General features: G+C 52.3%; 1 protein-coding gene across 3 annotated transcripts; it reads right to left on the minus strand.

Annotated features, from left to right (window-relative positions):
* Window positions 1-1,326: 1,326 nt before the first annotated feature.
* On the minus strand, window positions 1,327-15,444 carry LOC143836585 (interferon regulatory factor 4-like). 3 transcript variants are annotated; one of them, XR_013230651.1, is made up of 9 exons: window positions 15,237-15,444; window positions 14,934-15,126; window positions 12,740-12,831; window positions 11,833-11,911; window positions 7,731-7,847; window positions 4,559-4,954; window positions 3,704-3,822; window positions 2,744-3,128; window positions 1,327-2,396 (listed from the first exon to the last, which is right to left on the minus strand). XR_013230651.1 is itself a non-coding variant. In XM_077336053.1 (8 exons), the coding sequence occupies exons 1-8, from the start codon at window positions 15,429-15,431 to the stop codon at window positions 2,991-2,993; spliced, it is 1,329 nt and encodes a 442-aa protein (XP_077192168.1). In that variant the 5' UTR covers window positions 15,432-15,444; the 3' UTR covers window positions 1,327-2,990. The 3 variants fall into 3 exon arrangements, 1 of the variants encoding a protein (XP_077192168.1); XM_077336053.1 differs by having other exon boundaries at window positions 1,327-3,128; XR_013230652.1 differs by lacking the exon at window positions 1,327-2,396 and having other exon boundaries at window positions 2,979-3,128; window positions 4,555-4,954.
* Window positions 15,445-26,580: the final 11,136 nt, after the last annotated feature.

A 26,580-nucleotide genomic window follows, 5' to 3' on the forward strand; every position in this document is an offset into this window, starting at 1 on the left:
TCATGGGAATTGTAGTCTATGGACAACTGGAGAGCCAAAGCCTGGCCTCCCCTGCTCTATGTCTAGCCTAATGGCTTCAAATCTGCACTCTTCACCCCAATTTGAATCTGGAAGGCTCTCTGCATTACAAATGCCCCCTTGCATTTATAGTGCATTAAGGCAGGCTCAAAAGAATGTGAAAATTCTCCAAGTGATTTGGGGTTGACAGTTCCAGGAAGTATTTAAAAAAAAACAATCTGGAAAAAGCCCTGAGAAAGTGGAATTGTCTGTGGGAATAAAGATCAGAAAGTCCGGTCTCTTCCTAAGTGGGTTCCGGGTTCCCTCTAGTGGCTCACGCCAGAAATGAAAGGGATCTCTGGCCATTTGTCTGAGCATGTTGTTGTCCAGCAGTTTCTAATGGCAACCATACGAATCAATCATCCCATAGAATAATAGAGTTGGAAGGGACCTCCTGGGTCATCTAGTCCAACCCCCTGAACAGTGCACTCACAACCCTATCGCTCCTCCACTGTCACCTGCCACCCCCTTGAACCTTCACAGAATCAGCCTCTTCATCAGATGGCTCTCCAGCCTCTGTTTAAAAATCTCCAAAGATGGAGAACCCACCACCTCCCGAGGAAGCCTGTTCCACTGAGAAACCGCTCTGACTGTCAGGAATTTCTTCCAGATGTTTAGATGGAATTTCCGTTGCATTAATTTCATCCCATTGAATCATAGTTGGAAGGGACCTCCTGGGTCATCTAGTCCAACCCCCCCCACACTGTGCAGGACACTCACAACCCTCTCACTTTTCCACTGTCACCTGCCATTGCCTTGAACCTTCACAGGGTCTTGCAGATTGAGGATTGTGGCTTGACAGAGCCCCCCCCCCCCATCTCCTACTGGGTGTTTTGCTTTTCCTGCTACCTTCCACTTTTCCTACATGGAGGGGAGCCCACAAACCAGGATGCATGCAACGTCCCTACAGAATATTCCTTGATGATGGGGCCACCTTTTCAAATATGTCCCCCCAAAAGAACTTAAGATCCAGGGAGCAAAATCTGCCCCAGATCCCAGCCCCAAAGATATCAAGCTGGCCTGGCCAGGGCCTTTTCAGCCGTGGCCCCCTCCTGGCGGAACTTTCTCCCTGGGGAGAGCAGGGCCCTGCTGGGACCTTGGCCAGTTCCTCAGGGCCTGCAAGACACAGCTGTTCTGCCCGGCCAATGGTTGAGCCTTACAACAGTGTCAGAATCCTTGCCTCCCTGTTCCAAACACCCGCCAAATCTACCTAAATGCTGACTTACATCAACCATAAGGAGGCAGTTATAGAATTCATTAAGGGCTGTATTATGGATTGCAATATTGTAATTTTATTGAATTATTTTTAAAAAGTCACCTGCCCTGAGCTCCCAGGGAAAAGCACTTTATAAATAAAATGTCTGTATCATCATCATTATGAACGCACTTGGGTGGGTATTGTACTTTCTGAGCAGCTATTAAAAGGATGTTACCCCTCGTTGGTGCAGTGTGGTGAAAAAGCAAGTGGCTTATTCAGGGACATCAGCCAACCACCCCCACGGGGGCAGGACGGAGGGGAAGCAGACCGCTCTTTTCATTGAGGATTATTGAGGCTGTTGGGGGAGACGTCAGGAGACGATTCGGAAGGTGAGAGCAGCCTAGGCTTTGAGGGTTAATTCCACAGGTAGATCCCAGGCTGTACGCTGTTTCCAAACAAGCTTTTTTCTTTTAAAGAATCAATTCAATGACGATCAGTTTGACCACTGTACATGTTCCAAACATTGATGGGCTTGCTTCTTGGGCCCAAAAGCCGATCCCCTCAAACCAGGTTTGTATTTTTTTTTAAGAGTCCCACCGGGAGCCCTGAAAAGTAGTTTAGATGGAAGACTGAAATGGGACTAGGAAAAATCGTGTCGGGCCGTCCCTACTGGCTGTCTTCAAGCAGCGGCTGGACAGATCCTTATCCTGGATGCTTGAGGCTCATCCTGCATTTAGTAGGGGACTGGACTAGATGGCCTCAAGGATACCTTCCTAGGATTCTGGATGGCCTGTATGTCCCCTTCCAACTCTAGCAAAATATTTCCCCCCCTCCTCGATAACCCATCACACCCTCATTGCCCAGTCCTGAAACCATGAAGATGCCTCCTATGGAACCAGGTCCTCTAGTCCAGTGGTCCCGAACCCCCGGTCCGGGGACCGGTACGTGGATCAGTCGGTACTGGGCCGCGGCTCCTCATCCTCCTCCCCAGCTGTTGCCTCGCGGGCTGCCCTGCCATTCTGCCACCGGCTCACCTTTGCTGCTTTCCGGCGGCCGCCATGGCTGGCGCTCCCCCTCGGCGTGGCACTGCGCAGCTGCTGCTGGCAACACCCCCCCAGTGGGCGGGGGGAAGTCAGGGGCGCTGGTGGGAAAGCAAGTGGAGCAGGGGCTCAGGCAGCAGCGACGTCCCTCGGCAAAAGACTATCCCCCCCCCCCCGGGCCTTAGTAAAATTGTCAAGCGTTGACCGGTCCCCAGTGATAAAAAGGTTGGGGACAAATGCTCTAGCCCATCAATGTCAGTCTGGTCTCAAAAGGGACTGTGCCTCTCCAGCATCTTCCACTGGCTGATGGAGATCCCCTTTCACCTAAAATAATGGGGCCTTCTCTATGCAAAGTGGCCACCCTAAGCCTGGATACCCATGTCAGCTGCTGTCTGGAAGAACTAAAACTACCACAGACATTCTATTCATTTCCCTGTTGCTTATTTACCTTGCAAAAGGGGTGTGTGTATAAAAAGTGTTCCAGGCAGTTCAAACAGATTTCGACAGAAGTTCAGTGTGTGCTTTCCGGAAACTCATCCGTCTAGGTGGCTCAGCCGCAACAGAAGGATCCAAATCAGGATGTCCACGTCCAGCAAACACTCCGGATCGCAGCGTCTGTGGCTGCTGAGTATACAGGAGGTGTCTTGCCAGTGCCCACCGTGGCCCACCCAAACACGGCTGCCCCCGTTCCCGGATCAAGGAGGACAGTGCTGTTTCAGAAGCTGGACGAGGTTCTCCGGACTGTCCAAAGAGCAGGACTCAGAATCCGGCAGGGAGCCCGGCCCGAGCCGCTGGGCATGCTGGAAGAGGTCACGGGCAAACACCGGTTCCACCTGGGGAGGGACGGTTGGCATGTCATTGCAAGGATGGTACACGGGGCAATGCTACGTTACTATCTCACAAACAGCTCCTGCTTCTTCTGTAGCAGGGGTGGCCAAATGGCGGCGCTCCAGATGTCCATGGACTACAATGACCATGAGCCCCTGCAGGCTACCTGCCACCGTTTGGCCACCCCCGTTTTATAGCATTCTGTTCCACCGATGCCACGGACTCACCAAGAGAGCAGAAGACGTGAACCCAGGAACCTGCCTTCATAGTAGGGCAGTTTTTAATTTTCTTCAAAACATTCTCAATAAAAACCTCTTTTTAAAAAGAGAGCCTGTGACCGGCCCCAGATCGCTCAGCGAGATTCCATGGCGGAAGCAGGGATTCGAACCCGGGCCTACTAATCCGACATCAAACTACTTTACCATACTTTTGTCTCAAGGGATCTGAATGCCAACGCCACCCAACTGCATTCCCGTAGCTCCTCTGCTATCTTCCTGTCTTTTTAAAGACCTGGTTATTTAAAATCCCCCCCCCAAACCCAGCTGCAGCAGAAGCCCCCCCAGCCTGCCAGATGACTCACCTGGGCCATGATGAACTTGTGCAGCTTCTGACCAAGGGCGGCTGGATACTCCTCTCCGAAGCACAGGTCAATCTGGTACTGGGGGGGCGGCTCCCCACGGCACAGGTAGCCTCGTAACTCTGAGGGACAGAAGAGATCCCAGTTGGGGGGGATTACCTCCCAAAACATGCAAGAAGCAGGAAATAAACATGACGCGCCTAGGTCACCCCCAGGCATGTTGGTGGCATTGCACAGAGGGAACTCTAATTTTTGGACAAAACTCTATGGCAGAAACGAATTCTACCATAGAGGTTTTGCCAACAATCCAGGGCGTTGCACCCAATTTGCCTACATCACTTCTGGGTGATGTAGCCATCTTGCGTTTATTTCCAGCGTCTTCCTTCCCTGCTCCTAGTAAGCTCACTTCGTCCCCCTGCCGGTTGGCTCAACGGACCTTGCAGTTCTACAGCAGAGCCACACACGGTGAGGGAAACACGTTCTGATCCAGGATGAGGAACAAAGTAATCTAGAAGGGGAAGGAAGAAGGGACACAGGGAGGGGCTTAACCCTTCCCCCTACCCGGAAACAAATGCCACTGCAAGGATGCCAGTGTGTGTGTGTGTGTGTGTGTGTGTGGAGGGGGGGGTGCTGGAAACCCTGCCCCCACTCCAGCTCCTTCTGGAACAGGTCTGGAAGCCCCCAGTCCTGTTCTGGAAATGTTCCTGCCCTGACAGCAGCCCAGGTTGCACCCTCAAGCCAGTTAGAATCCTCGAATCGAAGAGTTGGGAGGGACCCCCAGAGTCATCTAGTCCAGCCCCCTGCAGGATGCAGTGGAAAGAGGCTTCAGCCACCGGGGGAAGCCGAGCGCGCACTCACGCTGCAGGAACTGCTGGGTGTCCAGCAACTTGTACGTCTTCTCCCTCTCCAGTTTGTTGGGCCGGTCGTCGTGGGCCGCCAGCGGACCCTTCCAGAAGACCCGGCCTTGGCACTGGCGCTTCACGAAGAGCCCTTCGGGGGCCACCCAGAGGAGCACCCCCCGGTGCAGATGAGGGAGCAGCCGCTGCACGATGCCGGCTGCCCTCGTCGCCTGGCTGTTCCCAGCCGGCGTCTCCGGCGGGGGCAGCTGGATTTGCTCGATGCTGCTGGGGCCATACAGGCGCTCGTCTTCAGCCGGCACCGGGCGGTAGGTGACCCGGCAGCCCTCCGCCGAGTGAGTGGTGACTTCCTTCACCAGCACGTCTGCGTAGGAAATGCGGACGTAGAGCCAGCAATCTGGGGAATTGGGGCAGGGGGGCAGGGAAGAGACACGTGGGGTTATTTCCGAAAACGTACACCCGACACTCCGTCTGAACGCGGGCGGATACCAGCATGAAGCAGTAACAAGACATCGGACAAGGACTAAAGAGAACTACAGAAAGGAGCATGAATCACCAATGAGCAGCAAGTTGGCAAAGGAATTTTTAAAACTTTTAACATTTAAAACATTAAAAAAAATTAAAACTCCACCAGGCATTTGATTGAGGTGAATCCGACCTCAAAACATCTGGCCAGAAACATCTGGCGGTCCCCCTTAAGCCGTGGGTTCCCCATTCTTCCTCCACATGCAGACAGCTGGGTGACCTTGGGCCAGTCCCAGCTCTCTCAGAGCTCTCTTAGCCCCACCTGCCCCACAGGATGTCTGTTGCGGGGTGAGGAAGGGAAGGCGATCGTAAGCCTCTTTGAGTCCTACCAGTAATGAAAGGCGGGGGTATTCATTCATTCATTCATTCATTCATTCATTCATTCATTCATTCATTCATTCATATACCGCCGTTCCCCTTGGGCTCACAGCGGTTTACAGAATAAATAGATTACAATAAAATCCCATTGTTCCCTCAATAAAACTGTTAAAACTAATTTTCCTTCTTTCATCTCTCCTGAACCTACTGCCCTTGATGCCTCAAGTTCTAGTATTTTGGGAAGGTGGGGGCTGTGTGACAGCAGATAACAATGGATAGCCTTTGTGGGGTCTGTTTTTGCCACTATTTTGCCAAATGAGATTTTTAAAAGGAAAAAAAAAAACCCTTGCTGAAAGAGCACAAGCCACACACACTGAGAGAAAAAAAAAACTGGGTGCGTCAGCAGCCTCCGGACGTGTCCAGGCACATCCACCTATTATGGGTTGGCACGGACAGGCAAAAGGTTCACAAAACCATGTACAAGATCACTCTTGTTACCTGCATAGCACCCAAATCCAGAGGATGGAGGAAGTGGATTTACTGTGTGATCCCCACATGATCAGGAAACATGTCGTTTCCTGAAAGGCACATGGGGTTTTTCCCTGCTCAGATAATGGCAAACCCGTAAAGCAGGGGTAGTCAAACTGTGGCCCTCCAGATGTCCATGGACTACAATTCCCATGAGCCCCTGCCAGCATTCGCTGGCAGGGGCTCATGGGAATTGTAGTCCATGGACATCTGGAGGGCCGCAGTTTGACTACCTCGGCCGTAAAGGCTTAGCAGGAACCACAACTGCAAGAGTCTCAAAGCAGCTTACAAACCCCTTTCCCTTCCTCTCCCCACCACAGACACCCTGCGAGGCAGGTGGTATTAAGTCTGCGGGTTCAGTGATCCCAGACTCCAAGTCTTCAGAGCAGCTCTTTTTATTTAGCAACTCCAGCAACAGACTACAACTACAGAACAGAGGAAAACAGGCAAACTCATGCAGTTTTATACCTTTCAGGCAGCCAGCTGCTGCCTCTGATTGGCTCTAAGCAGAGCAATCGGATTGGCCCTAAGCAGAGCGAACAGGTTCCTTTGATTGGTTAATTCCTTGGCTGGCAGAAGCCCTCATTTGCATCAGGGGCCAAATGCCCGCAGACATAACACGTGGGGTTGAGAGCTCTAAGAGAACTGCTTTAAGAGACCAAGGTCCCCCAGTTGGCTGGCTGAGGAGGAGGAGCGGGGAATCAAACACAGTTCTCCAGATTAGAGGCCATGGGTCTTTAACCACGACACCACGCTGTCTCTCCTGCTCAAGCGGCACGTTGGCCATGATTCAACTAGAGCTCAGAAAATCCAGAGTATCAGTCTTGACTGACTTGCGCCCTCCTTTTTACAATCACTGAAATTTGGGCAGAGAGATGTCGTGTATAAAACCCTGATCTGAACACATTATTCATAGCTGTTCTATGATTTCAGTCGAAGATTCAAAGCACAAGATTTTGTGGTGGTTAAGAAACACGCTGGGGATTCTTTGTTCGGCGAACAGAGCAGAGATCTCTAATGAAGAACCCCCAGTCCCTTCGCAAAACTATCATTAATGTATCATCTCTTTCAAAAGCGTGCAAAATCTACTTGGCTCCCATGCATCATTTGCAATTCTGCCAAGGTCCACGCTTACACACTTGCCATGTAAAAAACAAAAAAGGCAGGAGACAGGAAGCGAAGGTAATCCCAGTATCCGGAGTTCCTTGGGAAAGGAAACACAACGGACTTGGTTTGTCTAGCTTTTCGAACTTTAAGAGGGAGCCAGCCACAAAATGGCCACCACAGGAGGGAGAGTCAGTCACAAAATGGCCACCACAGGACAAAATGGCCACCACAGGAGGGAGCCAGCCACAAAATGGCCACCACAGGAGGGAGAGTCAGTCACAAAATGGCCACCACAGGACAAAATGGCCACCACAGGAGGGAGCCAGCCACAAAATGGCCACCACAGGAGGGAGAGTCAGTCACAAAATGGCCACAACAGGAGGGAGCCAGCCACAAAATGGCCACCACAGGAGGGAGCCAGCCACAAAATGGCCACCACAGGAGGGAGCCAGCCACAAAATGGCCAACACAGGAGGGAGAGTCAGTCACTGTGACGAGCCTTGTGTCTTGGTGGAGAATTGCATCCAAGGCAACTTTTTGACAAGCTGTAGAGCCAATCAAATCTCCAAAGGCCAACCAGGAGCCTTGCTGGGCAACCCACCCGCCCCAGAACAAGCATTCTGGAAGGGTATCATTCGCAGAACGCGTTGGGCGCTTCAAGCAATCCAATTGTGGAGCTGGTTTTTTGTGCCTACCTGAATTGATGTTTTCACGGAAGCCACATTGGGACCTGGGACTCAGGACGCGAAGACCTGGATGGCAGCGAAATTGCACTGGGTTCCAGTTGTAAAAATACCCTTTTATTTGGTAGCCTGGGAGAAACAGACGGAGGCAGCGGCGTTACATTTTTATTCACCCAGCCGATCTGAAGCAGAGCGCAGGTCCAAATGCAGACATTTCCCTTGCTTGTGCCCCTGGGATCGGGGATGCAAATCTCACCCTCAGCCACGGTGAGGGCCAGCGGCAGACTTTAACAGGGGTAGTCAAACTGCGGCCCTCCAGATGTCCATGGACTACAATTCCCATGAGCCCCTGCCAGCGAATGCTGGCAGGGGCTCATGGGAACTGTAGTCCATGGACATCTGGAGGGCCGCAGTTTGACTACCCCTGCTTTACAACAACCCATAGCCAACCTACACCAATCGCCTCGGACAGGAGCAACGTCTGCAGCAGGTCCCGGGGAAGATTGGAGCCGCAGCCACTGACGGAAAAAGGGAACTTGATGTGTCTCCTGCAGGGCAACAGGCGGTGGCATCCCCAAATCCCCTCCAATAACCCCAAATCTTCCCTGTGATGCCCCACCCAAGCTGTTCCCCAACCCCTGACCCCCAAAGGCCAAGCTAAGAAGAAATGTCAGCTGCAGACTTCTAGTTTCCAGCCTGCTCCACAGGTTCAGAGAGTAACTGACAGTGAGCAGCAGAATAGCTAGAACTGCATGGGGGGGGGGGGTCTGAGCTTTTGAGAGCCAAGCTTTGCATGCAGAAGGTCTCAGGTTCAAACCCTGTCACCTCCAGTTAAACGACCAGGCAGGTGGCGATATGAAAGACCCTTGCTTGAGACCCTGGAAAGCCACTGCCAGCTCATCTGGTCTCCACAAGTCACAACATTGGTCTTCACAACTCACACCTAGCCCCCTGATTATGTGTTTGGCCCCAGCTTTAGACAGGAGTTTGTTTTTAAAAGATGCAACCTTCAGAAGGGCGTGCAGGGGACACGGCTGTGGGCCTCCTGCTCCACAGATGGACACATGGCTGTTCTCTAAGGTGCCCCCAGACTCAATCTTGGCTCTGTGGCTTCAGCCCAACATGGGGACCCTCCTGAATCAAAGCACAAACTGACAAAGCAGCTCAAGGAGTCTCCCCCATGACTTCTACAACCAAGTCACGGCCTTACATGTTTTCAAACTGCCTTTGAATTCAGCTGTAGGGACTGGTTGCTTCTATGTTTAAAACAAATAAAAATTTAAATTTAAAACTAGTTTAAACAGGTTAAAAATTAACCGCAACTGTTTCTCCAGAGCAGCTATTGAGGCTATTCCGAACAGGTCAGACTGGTCTAGGGATAAATAGACAGATAAATGGGCAGATAGAATCATAGAATCCTAGAGTTGGAAGGGGCCATGCAGGCCATCTAGTCCAACCCCCTGCTCAACGCAGGATCAGCCCAGAGCATCCTAAAGCATCCAAGAAAAGTGTGTATCCAGCCTTTGCTTGAAGACTGCCAGTGAGGGGGAGCTCACCACCTCCTTAGGCAGCCCCTTCCACTGCTGAACTACTCTGACTGTGAAAAATGAATGAAATGGTGGTGGTCATAGACAGGGAAATGGGGAGATGTTAAGGGATTTTTTTCTGCCATTCCAGACAGACCCCTTTGAGTAACCGGCTGCTGGTGGAATTTCTTTACACTTGCATTGGGTTAGCACAGTGTGGTGGAGCCACTTCCACCTGTCAGTCAACTCTCTTCCGCCTGTCAGTCAACCCAGGCAGCCAATCCCCTTTCTCCATACTTTAAAGGGCCTGCGATGCCCGGTAATTTTTTAAAAATTCAATACTTCTCCGTTGAAACGCCTATGCACCTAATCATAGATGCATAGTGCTCCTGTATTGCCACCCCTTATGGACACACAAGTCTTGCTTCTTTTAAAAATGAATCTCGTTCCTATTTGGGGGGGGGGGAAGCTTAGAAAGCCATGCTTTGTGCTACAACTTTTGGGGGAATTTTTTTTTTTGGCTTTGCCTGCCTGCTTGTACACCTATTTGTTGCTCCGGGCAGTTCGCTAAAAAAAAAAGAAAAAGAAAAAGAAACACTCCCATCCCCAGGAGAAGGGAGAGGGAGGCAGGTGCAAATGCAGGACATTGGAGTTGGAGATAGCGCTTCTTTGCTTCCATACATTTTTTTTTGCTGGTGGGCTGCTGTAGCTAGGACTACATAGGTTGGTGAATCCACTTGTTGGGATTCCCCAGCTAGCGCTTTAAAATGGAGGATGTAGCCGGCCATTTACTGGCCAGATGGTGCATGTTGGCGATGTCATATGGAGGGGCCAGAATACAATGACAACGAAAGGTAAGTATTTCACTATTTTTAAAGGGTGCGGAAATCCCCTGGTTAATTTCATTTTCTATCCCTCCATTGTGATTCTGAAATGCTGTGGTGGCCTGCTTAAAATGCCCATTGTGTTTCCTATGCCACTCCCCACCCCCTTTTTTTTTGCAGCATGATCCTCCTTGGACTTTTAAGAAATGTTCCTTGAGTACCCTTCCGCTAAATCAACACAACATTTCAGTTTACAGCAGGCACCACTGAGATGCTTTGATTGAATCAAGATAACAAAGTGGAAACACACACAGGAGGATGTATGCAAACAAGAAAAAAAAACGCGAGACGCAATAAATTGTATAAGTTACAGAAGAATTCATATATTCGAACTGGAGCTCAACGTTCAGCCAGAAGAAAAGGTTTTGTTTTCAGAATTTTCTTTAATAACCATCATCAAAGCAAAAAAAAAGTATCTTAGAGGCTTGTTTCGTTATCCGACTTCCTCAGTTGTACACGCAGTCAAAAAATCCAAGCAGAGATCAAAGTCTCTTGGAAAACAAAGCAAAGGTTGTCCTGAATCTTGGCAGGCACGACTGAGTTGCTTTCATAGAGTTGGAAGGGACCTCCAGAGTCATCTAGTCCAACCCCCTGCACAATGCAGGAACTCACAGCTACCTGCACACCCACAGTGACCCCCATTTCATAGCCAAATGGCCCCTCCCAAGCAAAAATCTCCAGAATCCGGCCTGGTCTGGGGGAAATTCACCTCTCATCCCACAGTGGTGATCAGCAATTCCCTGGGTGTGCAAGGAAGGGCCACGAGAGATAAACCCAGGCCCATCCCTTCCTGCCCACCCACTCACCATCTGCCTAAGCTCATAAGATCAGCATTTCTGACAAATTACTATCCAGCCTCTGCTTAAAAACTTCCAAAGGAGGAGAAATCACCACCTCCCAAGGAAGCCTATTCCACTGAGAAACCGCTCTGACTGTCAGGAACTTCTTCCGGAGGTTGAGACAGAATTTCTTTTGAATTAATTTCATCCTATTGGTCCTGGTCCATCCCTCCGGGGCAAGAGAGAAGAACTCTTCCCCATTCTCTACATGGCAGCCTTTTAAATACTTGAAGATAGCTATCATATCCCCTCTCAGTCGTCTCCTCTCCAGGCGAAACAGGCCAAGCTCCCCCAACCATTCCTCACACAACTTGGCTTTGACAGAGTCAAGGTATCTCAGTAGTACTGCTATTGGCTTGGCGCTATAGCACTCACAATCTTCCAAAAAAAAACCCTCCAAGAAAGATCCATGTGGCCAAAAAAGACAGAGGGAAAAAAACAGCCCTGTTTGAAATGACTACAAGCGCTTCAGAGATGGCTAATAAACAGAAGGCAATATCCTGTATGACCCCCCCCCCCCCGCCACTGGGCCACTTCCCCCAAAATCAAGCCAAAAACGAATAACATCCAGTTTAAAAATGATGTATCTCAATGTCTACGCTCAGGAAACAAAGTCTAGACCAGGGGTGGGCAAACTGCGGCCCTCCAGATGTCCATGGACTACAATTCCCCCCCATAGGAACGAGCGAAGCTGGCAGGGGCTCATGGGAATTGTAGTCCATGGACATCTGGAGGGCCGCAGTTTGCCCACCCCTGGTCTAAGGTCTCTGTTGACGATAATTCCTGAGAGGGGGCAAGTGAACTCCTTGCCCAAGGAAGGCAGGAGCTGCACAAACCTTTCACAGCTGAGACCCTTTGTCCTTACCCTGCTGCACTGAGGTGAGCTGGCAGGTATCCGCTGGGCTCCCCGCATTCTCTTGGCCTGACTCTGCGGACGTCGTGGCCTGCAGGGGAGAGAGCATGGTTGGGTGAGACCCACCGAGGAAGCCACACTTGCAAAACCTGAGCAAGGCTGATAACAAGAAGTTTTGGGGGGACCTTCATTCATAGGGTCACCCTGAGTCAGAAGTGATTTGACTCTTGACACGCAAACATATAAGAGAACTGTACAGGAAAGAGACTGTGATGTAGTGCAATGTTCATTGTATGGAACACCTTGAGAGCCAGCGTGGTAGAATTTTTAATGAGTGGCAGAGTCTAATCTGGAGAACTGGGTGTGATTCCCCCTTCCTCCTCCACATACAGCCACCTGGGGGACTTTGGGCTAGCCACAGTTCTCTTAAAGCTGTTCTCACACAGCAATTCTCTCAGAGCCCTCTCAGCCCCGCCGACCTCACTTGGTGTCCATTGTGGGGGGAGGAAGGAGTTCGAAACTGCTTTGGGACTCCTTCGGGTGGTGAAAAGTGGGGCATGAGAACCCAACTCTTCTTTTTTTTCTACTGCACTCTCCTGTACTTCTGTAACTGAGCATCATTTACATTCCACGCTTTAGAGGGCTTTCTGTTTGTATTATCAAATTTGAGTCCGGTCCCAGCTTACAGGCCCACAAGGTTTTCTAGGGTTCAGAAGACTTTATTCCTCTTTAAGGAGCAAGCTGGCTTGAATTTTGTCCTACTGCTACAGACTAACATGGTAGATCTCCAACAAAAAGCGATCTTCCGGTTGTATTTTCCCACTCTGCACGCTTTGACCGTTTGACTGTTTCCTGGGTTCTCAGTGAGAAAGGCGGGCTAGCAATGAAGTTGAGAAATGTTTGTAAGGAATGCTTTTACCTTGCTTGGCTCACAGCCTCCTCTGTCCTCTTGGTGCTCAGAGGCCGAGGTCTGGGAAGGATCCGGGATGGCCTCCCTGCCATTCTCCTTGTCTGAAGAGGGAGAGCGCAAAAGAAGAAGCTGGTTTTTGTACCCCCTTTTTTCACTACCCAAAGGAGTCTCCCTGCGGCTTGCCATCACCTTCCTTTCCTCTCCACACAACAGACACCCTGTGAGGCATGTGGGGCTGAGAGAGCTCTGACAGAACTGCTTTGTGAGAACAGCTCTAACAGGACCGTGGCTAGCCCAATGTCCCCCAGCTGGCTGCATGTGGAGGGGGAGTGGGGAATGCACTCGGCTCTCCAGGTTAGAAGCCGTCACTCATAACCCTGGCACCACACTGGCTGTCTTTACCATCGGGTGCCATGGCATACAGAGCATGGAGCCACTGCCCCAGCGCCTGTGCAGAGGGCTTCTGTCAGCCAGGCAAGGATGAGAGCTCCACCAGACCAGGCCGTTTGTGGGAGTGGAGAAGACCGAGCAGAGCAGAGGATTTGTTCTGCCGAAACTAAGAGAACGGGCCAATTCCTGGTCTTTTCTCCCATCCCTTTGGGGGCGTGCAGGGCCACAGGCTGGTCCTTTCTATGCGGCTGATGGCCTCCAAAAGGCCTGTTTGCCACCCCAGTGGGGGTTCGGTTGGGGAGCCAGCCCTGGAGTGCAGCATCGGCAGGAGGAGACCCAAGAGCCGGGGGGGGGTCTCCCTGGGAAGGCACGGTGGCTCGGAGGAAAGGCAGCTGGGAATGCAAGTCAGCCGCACCGCAGGGACGACAGGTGGTGTCCCCACCCCCCACCCCCAGTTAGCCAGAGACGATGTGGGCTATGCCTGGGTGGCAGGACATGATCCAGGTTTTGAGGAAGCCCAAGCCGGGCCCCCCTGCCCTCTTCTACCCACCATGCCCTCTGTTCCCTCCCTCCCTCCCTCCCGCCATCTGCAGCCACCTGCCTGGGTTGTATCATGCAGGCCGGGCTCCCCGCTGCCCTTTACCCAGGAGCTCTTGGCTGGCAGCACAGCGGGGGCCCTGCTGGAGAGTAAGAGCTCCGGGCCTTGGCAGCTGCCCCCCTTCAGCGTAGCCAAGAGAGCACACGGGAGGTGGCAAGTAAAGCCCAAATGAATCCGGGCGGGCTCCATAAACAGTTTAACGGGAGAGTGCCAATTTGCATCACAAGCGCCAGTGAATCCCTCTTGTTTGGACTCTCCACGGATTCCTTTGCTAACCCCTGCAGGGCAGGCCAATGCCAATCTGCCAGTGAGGGCCCAGGTTGACCGGGGAGGGGGGGGCAGAGGCCGTGGCAAGAGGGCAGCCAGAGCAGGAGAGCCTCTGCTTGGCACCCACAAGGTCCTCTGTTCAATCCCCGGCTTTTTCAGTTTAGAACAGGGGTAGTCAAACTGTAGAGCCTCTTGTGGTGCAGAGTGGTAAGGCAGCCGTCTGAAAGCTTTGCCCACGAGGCTGGGAGTTCGATCCCAGCAGCCGGCTCAAGGTTGACTCAGCCTTCCATCCTTCCGAGGTCGGTAAAATGAGTACCCAGCTTGCTGGGGGGTAAACGGTCATGACTGGGGAAGGCACTGGCAGACCACCCCGTATTGAGTCTGCCATGAAAACGCTAGAGGGCGTCACCCCAAGGGTCAGACATGACCCGGTGCTTGCACAGGGGATACCTTTACCTTTAGTCAAACTGTGGCCCTCCAGATGTCCATGGACTACAATTCCCAGGAGCCCCTGCCAGCATTCGCTGGCAGGGGCTCCTGAGAATTGTAGTCCATGGACATCTGGAGGGCCGCAGTTTGACTACCCCTGGTTTAGAGGGCCGGAAGGGAAGAGATCTGAATGCAAGGTTGTTGCCACCCTCCAGGTGGAGCCTGGAGATCTCAAGAGAATTACAACGGCTTCCCAGACTACATGGGCTTCCCTGGAGGAAAGGTCTCCTTCCAGACCGGCCTCCATGGCATTATGCCCTTCTAGGTCCCCCCCCCTCTTCCCAAATCCTGCCACCCCCAGGCTCCACCTCCGGCCAGTCCAGCTGCTTCCCCACCCAAGCCCTTCCCCAGAGGTCCCGGGGAGCAGCTGCCAGCCCGAGCAGTCCAACCCCCAAACCTCCCGCCCCCCGGGCAAGGTGCGCCCATCCTCCCTCTCCCCCCCCGCCCGCCCGGCGTTACCGGTGTCGTGGGCTTCTGGAGGCGCGACGACGCGGTAGACCTTGTAGGGCTCGGAGATGTCGAGGTGGCTCCGCTCGGGGACCTCGTGGAAGTCGGCGCTCTTGTTGAGGGCGCAGCGCAGGCGGGTCTTCCAGACCGACGGGTCCTCCTTGTCCAGCCCCTCGTGGAACTTGCCCTTGTGGATCGCCCAGGCCTGCGGGGGAGGGGGAGGGGGCGGGAGGGGGGCGTGAGCCGGGGAGGGGCGGGGGTCTCGGCCGGCCTGCCCCGCGCCCCTGCCCGCCTCCCCCGACGGGGCGGCCGCACCTTGAAGAGCGCCGCGTCCTCGCGCTGCCGGTAGTCCTGCTTGGCGGCGTGCTTCCAGGGGATGCGGAAGAGCTGCTCCTCGCGGCTCTCCCAGCGCAGCCCGGGGAAGCGCCCGCTGTCCACCTGCGCGATCAGCCACTCCTTCAGCCGCAGCGGGGGGCGCGCCTCGGCCATCCCCCCAGCAGACCCCACCATGCGCCCGCCCGCCCGCCCGCCCGCCCGCCTACCAAGCCGCTGCGCGCCGGGGGGCTCGTCTGGCCTCCCCTCGTTTCTCCAGGCGGCACCGGGAGCTCCCCCGGAATGGCGCCTACTTTCCCGGCGGCACAGCTCAGTCCTCCTGGAGGGAGCTGTAGAGGGCGCGATCCGAGCCACGGACTCCTCCTCTTTCTCCTCCCCAACCCTCCAGGAATTCCCCCAGCGGGAGCTGGCACCCCGACAGAACCTAGCCCGCCGCCCGCGCCCCGCGGCCCCCTCGACGGCAGCTCCTCTGGCCCGAGCCAAACGCGAAAGCGAAAGTGCCCCGGGCGGTTTCGCTTTCGCTCCGGCTTTCCCTCCCTCCCTCCGCCCCCGGGCGCTTTCCCCGCCGCTCGTGCTGAGCCGCACCTCCGACGGCCTTGGGCGCCGCGCTGGAAGCCGCTGAGCAGGCGGCAGAGCAGGCGGCCGCAGAGCCGCAGAGCAGGCGGCGGAAAGGCCTGGTGCCGTCGGGAGGGGCTCCCGGGGCACTTCTGCCCGCCGCCCATTTGGTTCCTGCTACGGGAGGGGAGGGGAGGGGAGGGGAGGGGAGGAGAGACGCGCCCACCCCCAAGACCCTTTGGGCGTCCAGCCGCACAGCTGGCCCATGTGCTGCGCCACAATATAATAATAATAAGAGTTTATTTTATTTATTTATTATTTGATTTATAGACCGCTGCTCTCCAAGACTCGCAGCGATTTACAATAAAATGATGACAACAATACCTGTAAAAAAATTGGATTTTATACCCTGCCTTTCACTACCTGAAGGAGTCCAAAAGCAGTATCACTTCCCTGGGAGGCAGCTGGGGCTGAGAGAGCTCTGAGAGAACTGGGGATGGCCCAAGGTCACCCAGGGATATTCCTACTGTCATGATGGTCAGTTCTTAGTCTGAGGAAGAGTGCTTGCACTCAAAAGCTCCCACCTTGAATACATCTTTGTTGGCCTTAAAGGTGCTACTGATTTTATTGTGCTCCAGGATGGGTCACTCAAAAAAAAGAGAGAGCCCGTTAAGATCTGGCTCTGACTCCCCCCTAACAGGCGGGCATGATCCGGGAAGCTAAGTAGGGTGAAAACGTGGAAAGGAGGCCAACCACCAGGGCTGATAGGGAGAGGAGAGGGAACGGCAGGCCTCTTCCAAACATCTCTTGCCATGAGCACTGGCCTCATCGTGCCCCGCGCAGCCACGGGTCCCCCAACAGGGCTGAAGGCCAGGTGGGAAAGAAAATAACAGCCACCTTTTGATGGGCCGTGCAGTTATTAGACACTGACTCCGGTTCCGCATGTGGGTTTGACTGCTTTTCACCCGTGGCTCTTATCAAGAGAGCAGGATGTCCCTCTCCAGCATGTCTCTTCCCCGTGAGTCAGCGGAGGGGAGGTCCTGAGCAGGGCCAAACCAAATTTATCCGCAAGGCCAGAAGGCACCAGTAAGCCATTACCATATGTGTAAACCTTGGGGGCTGGGAATGGCTGTTAGTGGAAATGATGCACCACGAAGCAGTGGTTTAGACTGGGGGGTGGAGGGGTCAACTGGGCCAGGGGTAGTCAAACTGCGGCCCTCCAGAGGTCCATGGACTACAATCCCCATGAGCCCCTGCCAGCGTTCGCTGGCAGGGGCTCATGGGGATTGTAGTCCATGGACCTCTGGAGGGCCGCAGTTTGACTACCCCTGGTAGACTCAGGCATCCAAACGAATGCTGCAGAATCACCAGCCCGGCCGTTGCAAAGGCAGCCGACCGTCTTTCTGTTGTCTGGGGAAGAACCCACTGAAGAAAGTGAAAGCAAGTAGCAGCTATCAGTGCGATGTTGGGTCTGTTTCCCATATCAGGCAGCAGCAAACCCCTACGTTTCGCTGGATTCTGCTTCACAGAAAAAAGCAGCGAAACTTAGAATCAAGGAGCTGAAGGGGACCCGAAAGGCCTTCTAGTCCAACCCGCCGCTCCATGCAGGATCGGCCTAGAGCGTCCCTGACAAGGGGTATCCAGCCACTGCTGGAAGACCACCAGGGAGGGGGGAACCCGCCACTTCCCTGGGCAGCTAAACAGCAGTTTAGACTTCCGTATAAGTTTTAGTTGTGTTCCTTTCTCTTTTGCTAGTAATTCCAAGAGGAACCGTTGGGTTAATTGTGCTGTCTCATGTGGCTTGGTTTCACTAGTCTGTCTTTCTTTCGTTACTGAGGTTTCGTTTTCATGACTGCTATGATCATTGCTTTCCATGGAAGAGACTGCTCTGCTCTGGTTCGGCCTCAATTGGAGTCCTGTGTTCAGTTTTGGGCACCCCAGTTGAAGAGGGATGTTGACAAACTGGAGCGTGTCCAGAGGAGGGCAACAAAGATGGTGAGGGGTTTGGAGACCAAGACGTAGGAGGAAAGGCTGGGGGAGCTTGGTCTGTTTAGCCTGGAGAGGAGACGACTGAGAGGGGATCTGACAGCGATAAATACTCCAATAATGAAAGAAAGCAGGATGTAATCTTTCCTGCTTCCAATTAGAGAATCTGGACTAAACAATTTTTGTTGGTTTGAACTGTTTAGCCGCAGAGTTTCCTGGGATTTATCTATTAAAGGCTGATATTTTTTTCTAGTCTGAAAATCTGAGAATACAAACCAGGAAGGTGTGAGTTCTGTTCTTTGAACTATAATCAGCGACCCAGACAGCAGACGTTCTGAGACTTTTAATCTTTTATTTAAGAAATAAGAAATAGTTCTCTTTATTATGCATTAAGAAGCACAGGCGTGCGGAAATTAACCCTGCAGCGGGTGTAAAAATAAGTGCTAAAATGATCAAAGTTCCTATCTTGGTCATATTAGAGTGGGCAATATTTTAAAAAGCAAACCAGGTTCCAGATTTTGTCTCAAGCCTATTTGGGATTATCAACCCCAGAAATCTCGCCCCGTCTCCTTCTGAGACTTCCAAGCCGAGAAATCTGGACTTTGCATGATAAGGTGCAATTATAGAAAAATACCACCCTTCCCTTTTCTAAATCTCTTCCATCACAGTCATTTGCTATCTAGATGAGAAACTGGCTCGTAACAAAACCTGAGACAATGAACACGTGAGCCGATTAACAGGCACACCTGAGTCGCATCGGACAAAGCAAGGTTAAAAAGCCCAATCGGAACTCTTTATTAAAAAGCAATTAATCTACCTTTTCTGTAACTGTTTCAATGAGCTGTCAGAAATGAAAGTGATTTCAAGCAGAGTTTATTGACAGCTGAAGAGCGCGTGAACCCCGTTTTCAACAAGCAAAACCAGCAAGAAAAGAGGATGAAACAATCAGCCGCCTCTATAAGAACAGAAGAAAACAAAATTGTGTGTTTTCATTGTTGTTATAGGCTGTTTGGATGGAGAATGGGTTTCGTTTTCATATTAATTGCGCTAATTGCAGTGCACCCATCTTTGTAATTGCTGTAATTAATCTTGAAAGAGATGCACACTTCCAGCAGCAACTAACTTTGATTTTGCAGGATTTGAAAATGTTTTCGTTGCATTTGTGCTTCCCAGGACTGGGTGGAAACCGAGAAGTGTAAGGGGGAGAAGTCATCTGCTCGGGCAGCCTTTCTCAACTTTTTTACCCCTGAGACATTCTTGGGGCTTTGAGAAACGCCAGAAGTGGTGCTATGGTGCAGAATATGGTGGGGAAGCAGAGCTGTGCACATGACCACTTGGGGACCCTCCCCTTCCCACCCCCTCCAGGCCCATCAGTGGCCATTTTGGGAGGGGGGTCAATAGGACCATATATATCACCATATGACCATATATGGTCATTTCACCGTAAATACATTAAACATTTAATTTGTGCCTTTGTATACTTATAGTCCATTTTTCTTGCTAAGCCACCTGGATAGCCTGATCCGGTCAGATCTCGAATGCTGATAACAAAGTGCATCAAATAATTCATAAACCTGCCTCAGTTTCTTCACTGGAAGTATTTAATTCATTGCAGGATTTACTTGAAGAAAAGAGCTGATAACATTTCGTTTTCTACCTTTATCAGTTCAGTATCAAAGGAGATCTATTAACAAATAATTCCACGAAAAAGAAACTTATAAGAAATAGGGGGGGGGATTTACATAAATGTATAAGGATAAGCAACAAAAATTCAATTGAAATATATTATGAAAATACAGTGGTTGAAAACATCTACCAAACTAGACAGTGGTTGAAAACAATTACGAGGTTTTGCTGTAATGTAAAAATAGTTACGTGGTGATGAAAATGCACAGAGGAACTTTCAACAGCAGAAACTCTCCAGGAACAACGATGAGCATCCAGGTTGTGTCAGGGTCAATCAATACAGAAGCAGGATTAAGAATGCTGTTTTAGAAGCGCCTACAGTTTCTCCAAGAGCCTCTTGTGGCGCAGGGTGGTAAGGCAGCCGACATGCTGTCTGAAAGCTCTGCCCATGAGGCTGGGAGTTCGATCTCAGTAGCCGGCTCAGGGTTGACTCAGCCTTTCATCCTTCCGAGGTCAGTCAAATGAGTACCCAGCTTGCTGGGGGGCCAAACTGGTAATGACTGGGGAAGGCACTGGCAAACCACCCCGTCTTGAGTCTGCCAAGAGAACGCTGGAGGGCGTCACCCCAAGGGTCAGACATGACTCGGTGCTTGCCCAGGGCATACCTTTACCTTTTACCTTATTGTTTGTCCACATGCAGTCAGCTGGGTGACTCTGGGTCAGTTAAAGTTCTTTCCGAGCTCTCACAGCCTCATCTACCTCACAGGGGAGAGGAAGGGAAAGGGATTGTAAGCTGCTTGAGATTCCTTCGGGTAGTAAAAAGCTCCTCTTCTCTCCCTAAGTGTGGGAATTCTGTTCTGCATTCATTCTGCCATCCTATTCTGGAGTCAAGCAGGGAGGAAGTGTCTTCAGAGGAGCAGGAAGTCTCCAAATGAGCCAATCAGGATGCTGGAAGAGATCCTTTGAAAAATACAAGGAAGCTCTTAAGGTATGCTAAATACATCTCTCCTCCAATGCTCCCTTCATGTCCTTTTGAATCATGCACAGTACAGATCTTGCAGAGTCCGGCACCATGGTCTCAGGAAGTTAATGCAAAAGAAATTCTGTCTAAACATCCGGAAGAAGTTCCTGACAGTGCGGTTTCTCTTTGGAGATTTTTAAACAGAGGCTGGAGAGCCATCTGATGGAGAGGCTGATTCTGTGAAGGCTCAAGGGGGTGGCAGGTGACAGGGGATGAGGGAGAGGGTTGTAAGTGTCCTGCATGGTGCAGGGGGTTGGACTAGATGACCCAGGAGGCCCCTTCCAAATCTAGGATTCTATGATTCTAAATTCCATCTAAATATCCGGAAGAAGTTCCTGATAGTTAGAGCACTTCCTCAGTGGAACAGGCTTCCTCGGGAGGTGGTGGGTTCTCCATCTTTGGAGATTTTTAAACAGAGGCTGGAGAGCCATCTGACGGAGAGGCTGATTCTGTGAAGACTCAAGGGGGTGGCAGGTGACAGTGGATGAGCGAGAGGGTTGTGAGTGTCCTGCCTAGTACAGGGGGCTGGACTAGATGACCCAGGAGGTCCCGTGCAGCTCTGTTATTCAATGATTGTAAGAACCGGGGGCCTGCTTGGGAACCAGATGGGGCAGCCTCCTGCTCTCCGACTCCTGCTTTGCTTCATTTGCATTCATCTCAGCGCTGCAGGATGGGCGACCGTCAGCGAGGGGCCAAGAGCGGGTGGGGGAAGTCAAACGGGTGACCTCATCGAAAGCTCTCCGGCTGATGAGGCGATTAATGCACGTTTCAGGCTCCGCGTGGCAATTAGCCGGCATGAATAATTGAACACGCTTCAGAGGCCAGCTCTCGAATACCAATGCTTCCGGCTCCCCTGCCGGGACAGGGGAGGGGGGAGGAATTGCAGTTCATGCATGGTGATTGCTCAGTGCTCTCTTGCCCCAGAGGGAGAGGTTGCCACAGTGGGGTGATCAGACTGGGTGGTGGGATTTCGGCCTTCTTTCCCAGACATGGCAACGCTTCATCCCAAGCGGTCCCCAAGGGTGTCATGACAGATCATTCGGAGGGGGCCGGGCATCAAAACTCAAATATATTATCTAATAATAGTCCAGCAGTTGAAAGCTGAATAATTGATTAAAGCAGGAAGAGAGGATTCGGCTACTGGCAGCCGTGACGGCTTTTTGTGGGCAGAGTTTAAGTATGCAAAGAGGTGAAAAGCACCAGGCTGCTTCAAAGAATAAAATAACAGGCGGCCTCAGGGATGCCAGGGAGGAGCACCAGAAAGTTAAGGGATCCAAAGGGCTACGGAAGAAGAAGAAGAAGAAGAAGAAGAAGAAGAAGAAGAAGAAGAAGAAGAAGAAGAAGAAGAAGAATTGGGTTTTATACCCCACTTTTCACTGCCCTGAGAAGTTTCAAAGCAGCTTCCAATCATCTCCCCTTCCCCTCCCCACAACAGACACCCTGCGAGGGAGGTGAGGTGGAGAGAGCTCTGAGAGAAACTGCTCTGTGAGAACAGCACTATCAAGACTGTGACTAGCCCAAGGCCATGCATCTGACTGCATGTGGAGGAGCAGGGAATCAAACCCAGCTGGCCAGGTTAGAAGCCGTTAACCACGACAGCACGCGGGTCACTTATAAAGCAGGGATATATTTTAGGTAGCTGATGAGGATGATATTCTCCACCAGAGGGCCCTCAAGTCTGTGGAAATTGGTCGTGAAGGCCAATATCAAGGGGTAATTTTTATGCACAAGAAGGCTCTTCCCTTGAATCAAACTTTGCTGGTAGAAGAAGAAGAAGAAGAAGAAGAAGAAGAAGAAGAAGAAGAAGAAGAAGAAGAAGAAGAAGAAGAAGAGTTGGTTCTTATATGCCGCTTTTCCCTACCTGAAGGAGGCTCAAAGCGGCTTACAGTCGCCTTCCCATTCCTCTCCCCACAACAGACACCCTGTGGGGTGGGTGAGGCTGAGAGAGCCCTGATATCACTGCCCGGTCAGAACAGTTTTATCAGTGCCGTGGCGAGCCCAAGGTCACCCAGCTGGCTGCATGTGGGGGAGCGCAGAATCGAACCCGGCATGCCAGATTAGAAGTCCGCACTCCTAACCACCACACCAAACTGGCTTAAAGGTGCTGCCGGATGCGAACTTAGTCTTTTCGCTCCAGACGAACACGGCGGCCCACCTGCATCTAGAGATGATCTGCGTAATCTTCAGGCAAGGTTCAAGGGGGAGGAGGAAGGCTGCAGGGGCTGCGAGAAGGCAGAGAGGGTGAGAGACGATGCCCCCCTCCCACACCCCCCCCCCGTCCACATCCTTCACCCCCCGCTCATTCTGCTGGCAGACTTTGAAGAGGCAAAGAGCGCAGCGCCCCAGGCTACTTACAAACATCTGGGAAGAGAAACTTTTCCTAGGAAGAGGAGATGAAAGGGGCCTGGCTGGCGAACTGTTTTGCTGCGCCTCCATTCTGTTCTGGAGGCAAGCAGGGAGGAAGTGTGCTCAGAGGTGCAGGAGGTCTCCCAGGGAGCCCATCAGGGCCTGGGAAGAGAGTATTTGGAAGAAAAAAAACATCAGGAAGTGGAGGGCTTCTGGAGGTCTGGCCCCACTGGTGGACCTCCTGACGGCCCCTGGGTTTGGGCACCTGTGTGGCACAGAGTATTGGGCAGGAAGAACCATTGGCCTGATCCAACATGGCTCCTCTGATGTTCTTGTGTCTGGGGCAGTGATATTCTATCTCCTTGGTGCTTGGGGGGCCACAGTGGAGGGATTCTGGAGTCCTGGCCCTGCTTGTGGGCCTTCTGATGGCCCATGGATTTGGGCCCCTGTGTGGCACTGTGTTGGACTGGAGGGGCCATTGGCCTGATCCCACAGGGCTTCCCGGATGTTCTTATACGGAGCAGAGGTCCATGAGTGACTATTAGGCACAACGGAGAGAGCGAACACTTACCCTGGAGAGCAGCTGCCAGCCTGAGTAGGCAATACTGATGCCTGATTCAGTCGAAGGCAGCTCCTCCTTATGTCCCAGTGACTCAGCACCCTGTCCCCGCAGAGTGCAAATGAAACAGTCCGTGAACAATCAGGCCCTTTCCCTCCAGAACTTTACTTACCGGAAGTCTCGTACCTTTTTAATAAAAGTTTCATTGCTTTTGAAGTTGTTGATTTCAGAGGGTTGCTGATTAGCTCGATACAAGTCCAGGCACACCTTGGGGGCCGACAAAATCCCGGGGGCAAGCTTTCCAGAGTCAGTGCTCGAAGGAGGTATTAATGGTCCTAAAAGGCCGTAACGGTTTGGGTTTTTTTTTTCTCGAAACAAAGAACAAGAAATCCTGCCTGTTGCATTTCATCCATCTCTATCTATTGCAAGGCTAACCCACGAATACTTTCTGTTCTTAACTGTTATTTAACAAGTGCTCATAGACCGATGCTTTCTATTCTTAACTTGTTATTTAACACGATCTGACTTCGTGGCGGGTGACTATTTTTGGACTGGTGGAACAACCAGTCCTGGAGCATGCTCATCTCCAGGTTGGGCTTGGCTCTTGGGGTCATGTCCTGCAAGCCCAGGGAAATACCGGTTGCCACTTGGGGATCGGGAGGGGGGGGAATCATCTGGGCATGGGGTCACTGTGGGTGGGCAGGTAGTTGTGAGTTTCCTGCATTCTGCAGGGGGGTGGACTAGAGCAGGGGTAGTCAACCTGTGGTCCTCCAGATGTTCATGGACTACAATTTCCAGGAGCCCCTGCCAGCGTTTGCTGGCAGGGGCTCCTGGGAATTGTAGTCCATGAACATCTGGAGGACCACAGGTTGACTACTCCTGGACCAGAGGACCCTGGAGGTCCCTTCCAACGCCATGATTCTATGAGAGCAGAGGTTTTGACTTGCACAGGTGTGCATTGACAGACCTATGGGCCCGTTAATCTACGTAGATGAGGAGCCCCCAACCTTTTTGCGCCCGTGGCCCTTTTTGGAATTCGGCAATGAGCACAATCCCAAAATGGTCGCGCCAGGAGGTGGGGCCAGTTGCAAAATGGTGCCTCGGGAGGCGGAGCCAACCACAAAACGTCACGGAGCAAAGTTTTAGCCCCCAAGCTGACCCACTGTGGAGAAAGTGGAGCTATGAGTTGCTAAATAACCAATGTGCTCTCAGGGGCCTCACTGCCGCCTTCTGAAGGAGCGCATGGGAGGCCCTCCCCCTGGTCCCAGGGACACGTCTGTGTTGTCATCACCTGGCTTAGCCAGAGGTTTCCATCCAGCCCCCTCCCGGATTTGTGACGCAGAGACCCGAAACCTGACTCTGGCCTGGGGCGGTCAGCTGCAATCCTGGCCTGTTTCTCGGAAAGGAAGAGGGCAGCAGGCCGGCTGCCAAGGGGAGGGGAGGGGGCTTGGCAGGGCAGCAGATTTCGCCTGAACCCTTGAGAGCGGCACACGCGTTGTGATCCCTCCCTGGAGGAGAGCAATTTGGCCTGCTGAGGTGCTTGGAAAGAGAAGGCGCAAAGTCACAATTCTTGTGGCGCGAGGGAAGGGCTGTCTTCTCTTGTGCCAGGTGAGGAACAGAAGGATCCCCTAAACCAATTTCCCCACCAGCTATTCCTATCAGTTTGGCCGGCAGAGGGGGGTGGGGGGAAGAGAGCCTTTTTACCCACTTCTAGGCTCCAGTTGTCCTTTCTGATCTGGAATCTTTTACCGGGTCGAGGAAGAAGAAGAAGAAGAGTTGGTTCTTATATGCCGCTTTTCCCTACCCGAAGGAGGCTCAGAGTGGCTTACAGTCGCCTTCCCATTCCTCTCCCCACAACAGACACCCTGCAGGGTGGGTGAGGCTGAGAGAGCCCTGATATCACTGCCCGGTCAGAACAGTTTTATCAGTGCCGTGGCGAGCCCAAGGTCACCCAGCTGGATGCATGTGGGGGAGAGCAGAATCCAACCCGGCATGCCAGATTAGAAGTCCACACTCCTAACCACTACACCAAACTACCGAAGGAAACAGAGCTCCGGATCGGGCCCTGTTCAGCAGCTGGAGTGTGTGTTGCAGTGCAGGTTGCCAACCTCCCGGTGGGGCCAGCAGATCTAGAATTACAGCTGATCAGATGAAAGAAAGCAGTTCCCTGCGAGGAAATGATGCTGGGGGGGGGGGTCTCTGTGGCGGGCCCCACTGACGCACCTCTCCGCCCCAAAACCTATACCTCAAAACCTCCAGGAATTTCCCACCCCAGAGTTGGCAACCCTAGTTGCCATGCTCCTTCATTAGGAAATCCTAAACAGTGTGAGCAAGAAAGAGAGCGTGTTGGTTTTTGTACCCCGCTTTTCTCTCCCCGAAGGAGTCCCAAAATGGCTCACAAGCACCTTCCCTTCCTCTCCCCACAACAGACACCCTGTGAGGTGGGTGAGGCTGAGAGAGCTCTGAGAGAACTGGCCCAAGGTCGCACATGGAGGAGTGGGGAATCGAATCCAGTTCTTCAGATTAGAAGCCGCTGCTCTTAAGCCGCCACCCCCCCCCCCAAGCTGCCTCTCGGAGAATTTTAGCAGATGAAGCATCCTTCTCAACTTGGTCCCATTCCGCTAAATTTCACCGTGGGCCATAATTCTTTGAGAAAAATATTAAAGGGAACGCAGCACACGCACAAAGCCATTTTCCATCTGGTAACCCCTCCTTGTTTGCTCTTGACTTGGTTCCATGCAATTCAGCTATTCACAGTCTGTGTGTCTGTGAATTTGCAGGTGCCTTACAGTGACCCTGTAGGGCTGGGGTGGCCAAACCGGGGGGGGGGGATCTCTCCAGATGCCCATGGACTACAATTCCCAGGAGCCCCTGCCACAGCCTGGCCACCCCTGCTGTAGTGTTTTCAAGACAAAAGAACAGAGGTGGTTTGAGGGTTGCCTGCCTCCATTTAATCACCCTGGACTTCCTTTGTGGTCTCCCATCCAGGTCTTAACCAATGCTGAGAGCTGATTTGACCCAGGTCAGGGCAAATGAACCGAGGGGGTTTGCCATGGCCTGCCTCTGTATAGGCGGTGGTGGACTATAATTCCCATGAGCCCCTGCCAGCATGCGCTGGCAGGGGCTCATGGGAATTGTAGTCCACCGGCATCTGGAGAGCCACAGTTTGGCCACATAAGTGAAGGCGAAATAATAAATAGAAACGACTGTATAAACAAATCTGCTGTGAAATA

The sequence above is a fragment of the Paroedura picta genome, chromosome 4 (genome assembly GCF_049243985.1).
Source record: "Paroedura picta isolate Pp20150507F chromosome 4, Ppicta_v3.0, whole genome shotgun sequence".
NCBI classification, from domain to species: domain Eukaryota; kingdom Metazoa; phylum Chordata; class Lepidosauria; order Squamata; family Gekkonidae; genus Paroedura; species Paroedura picta.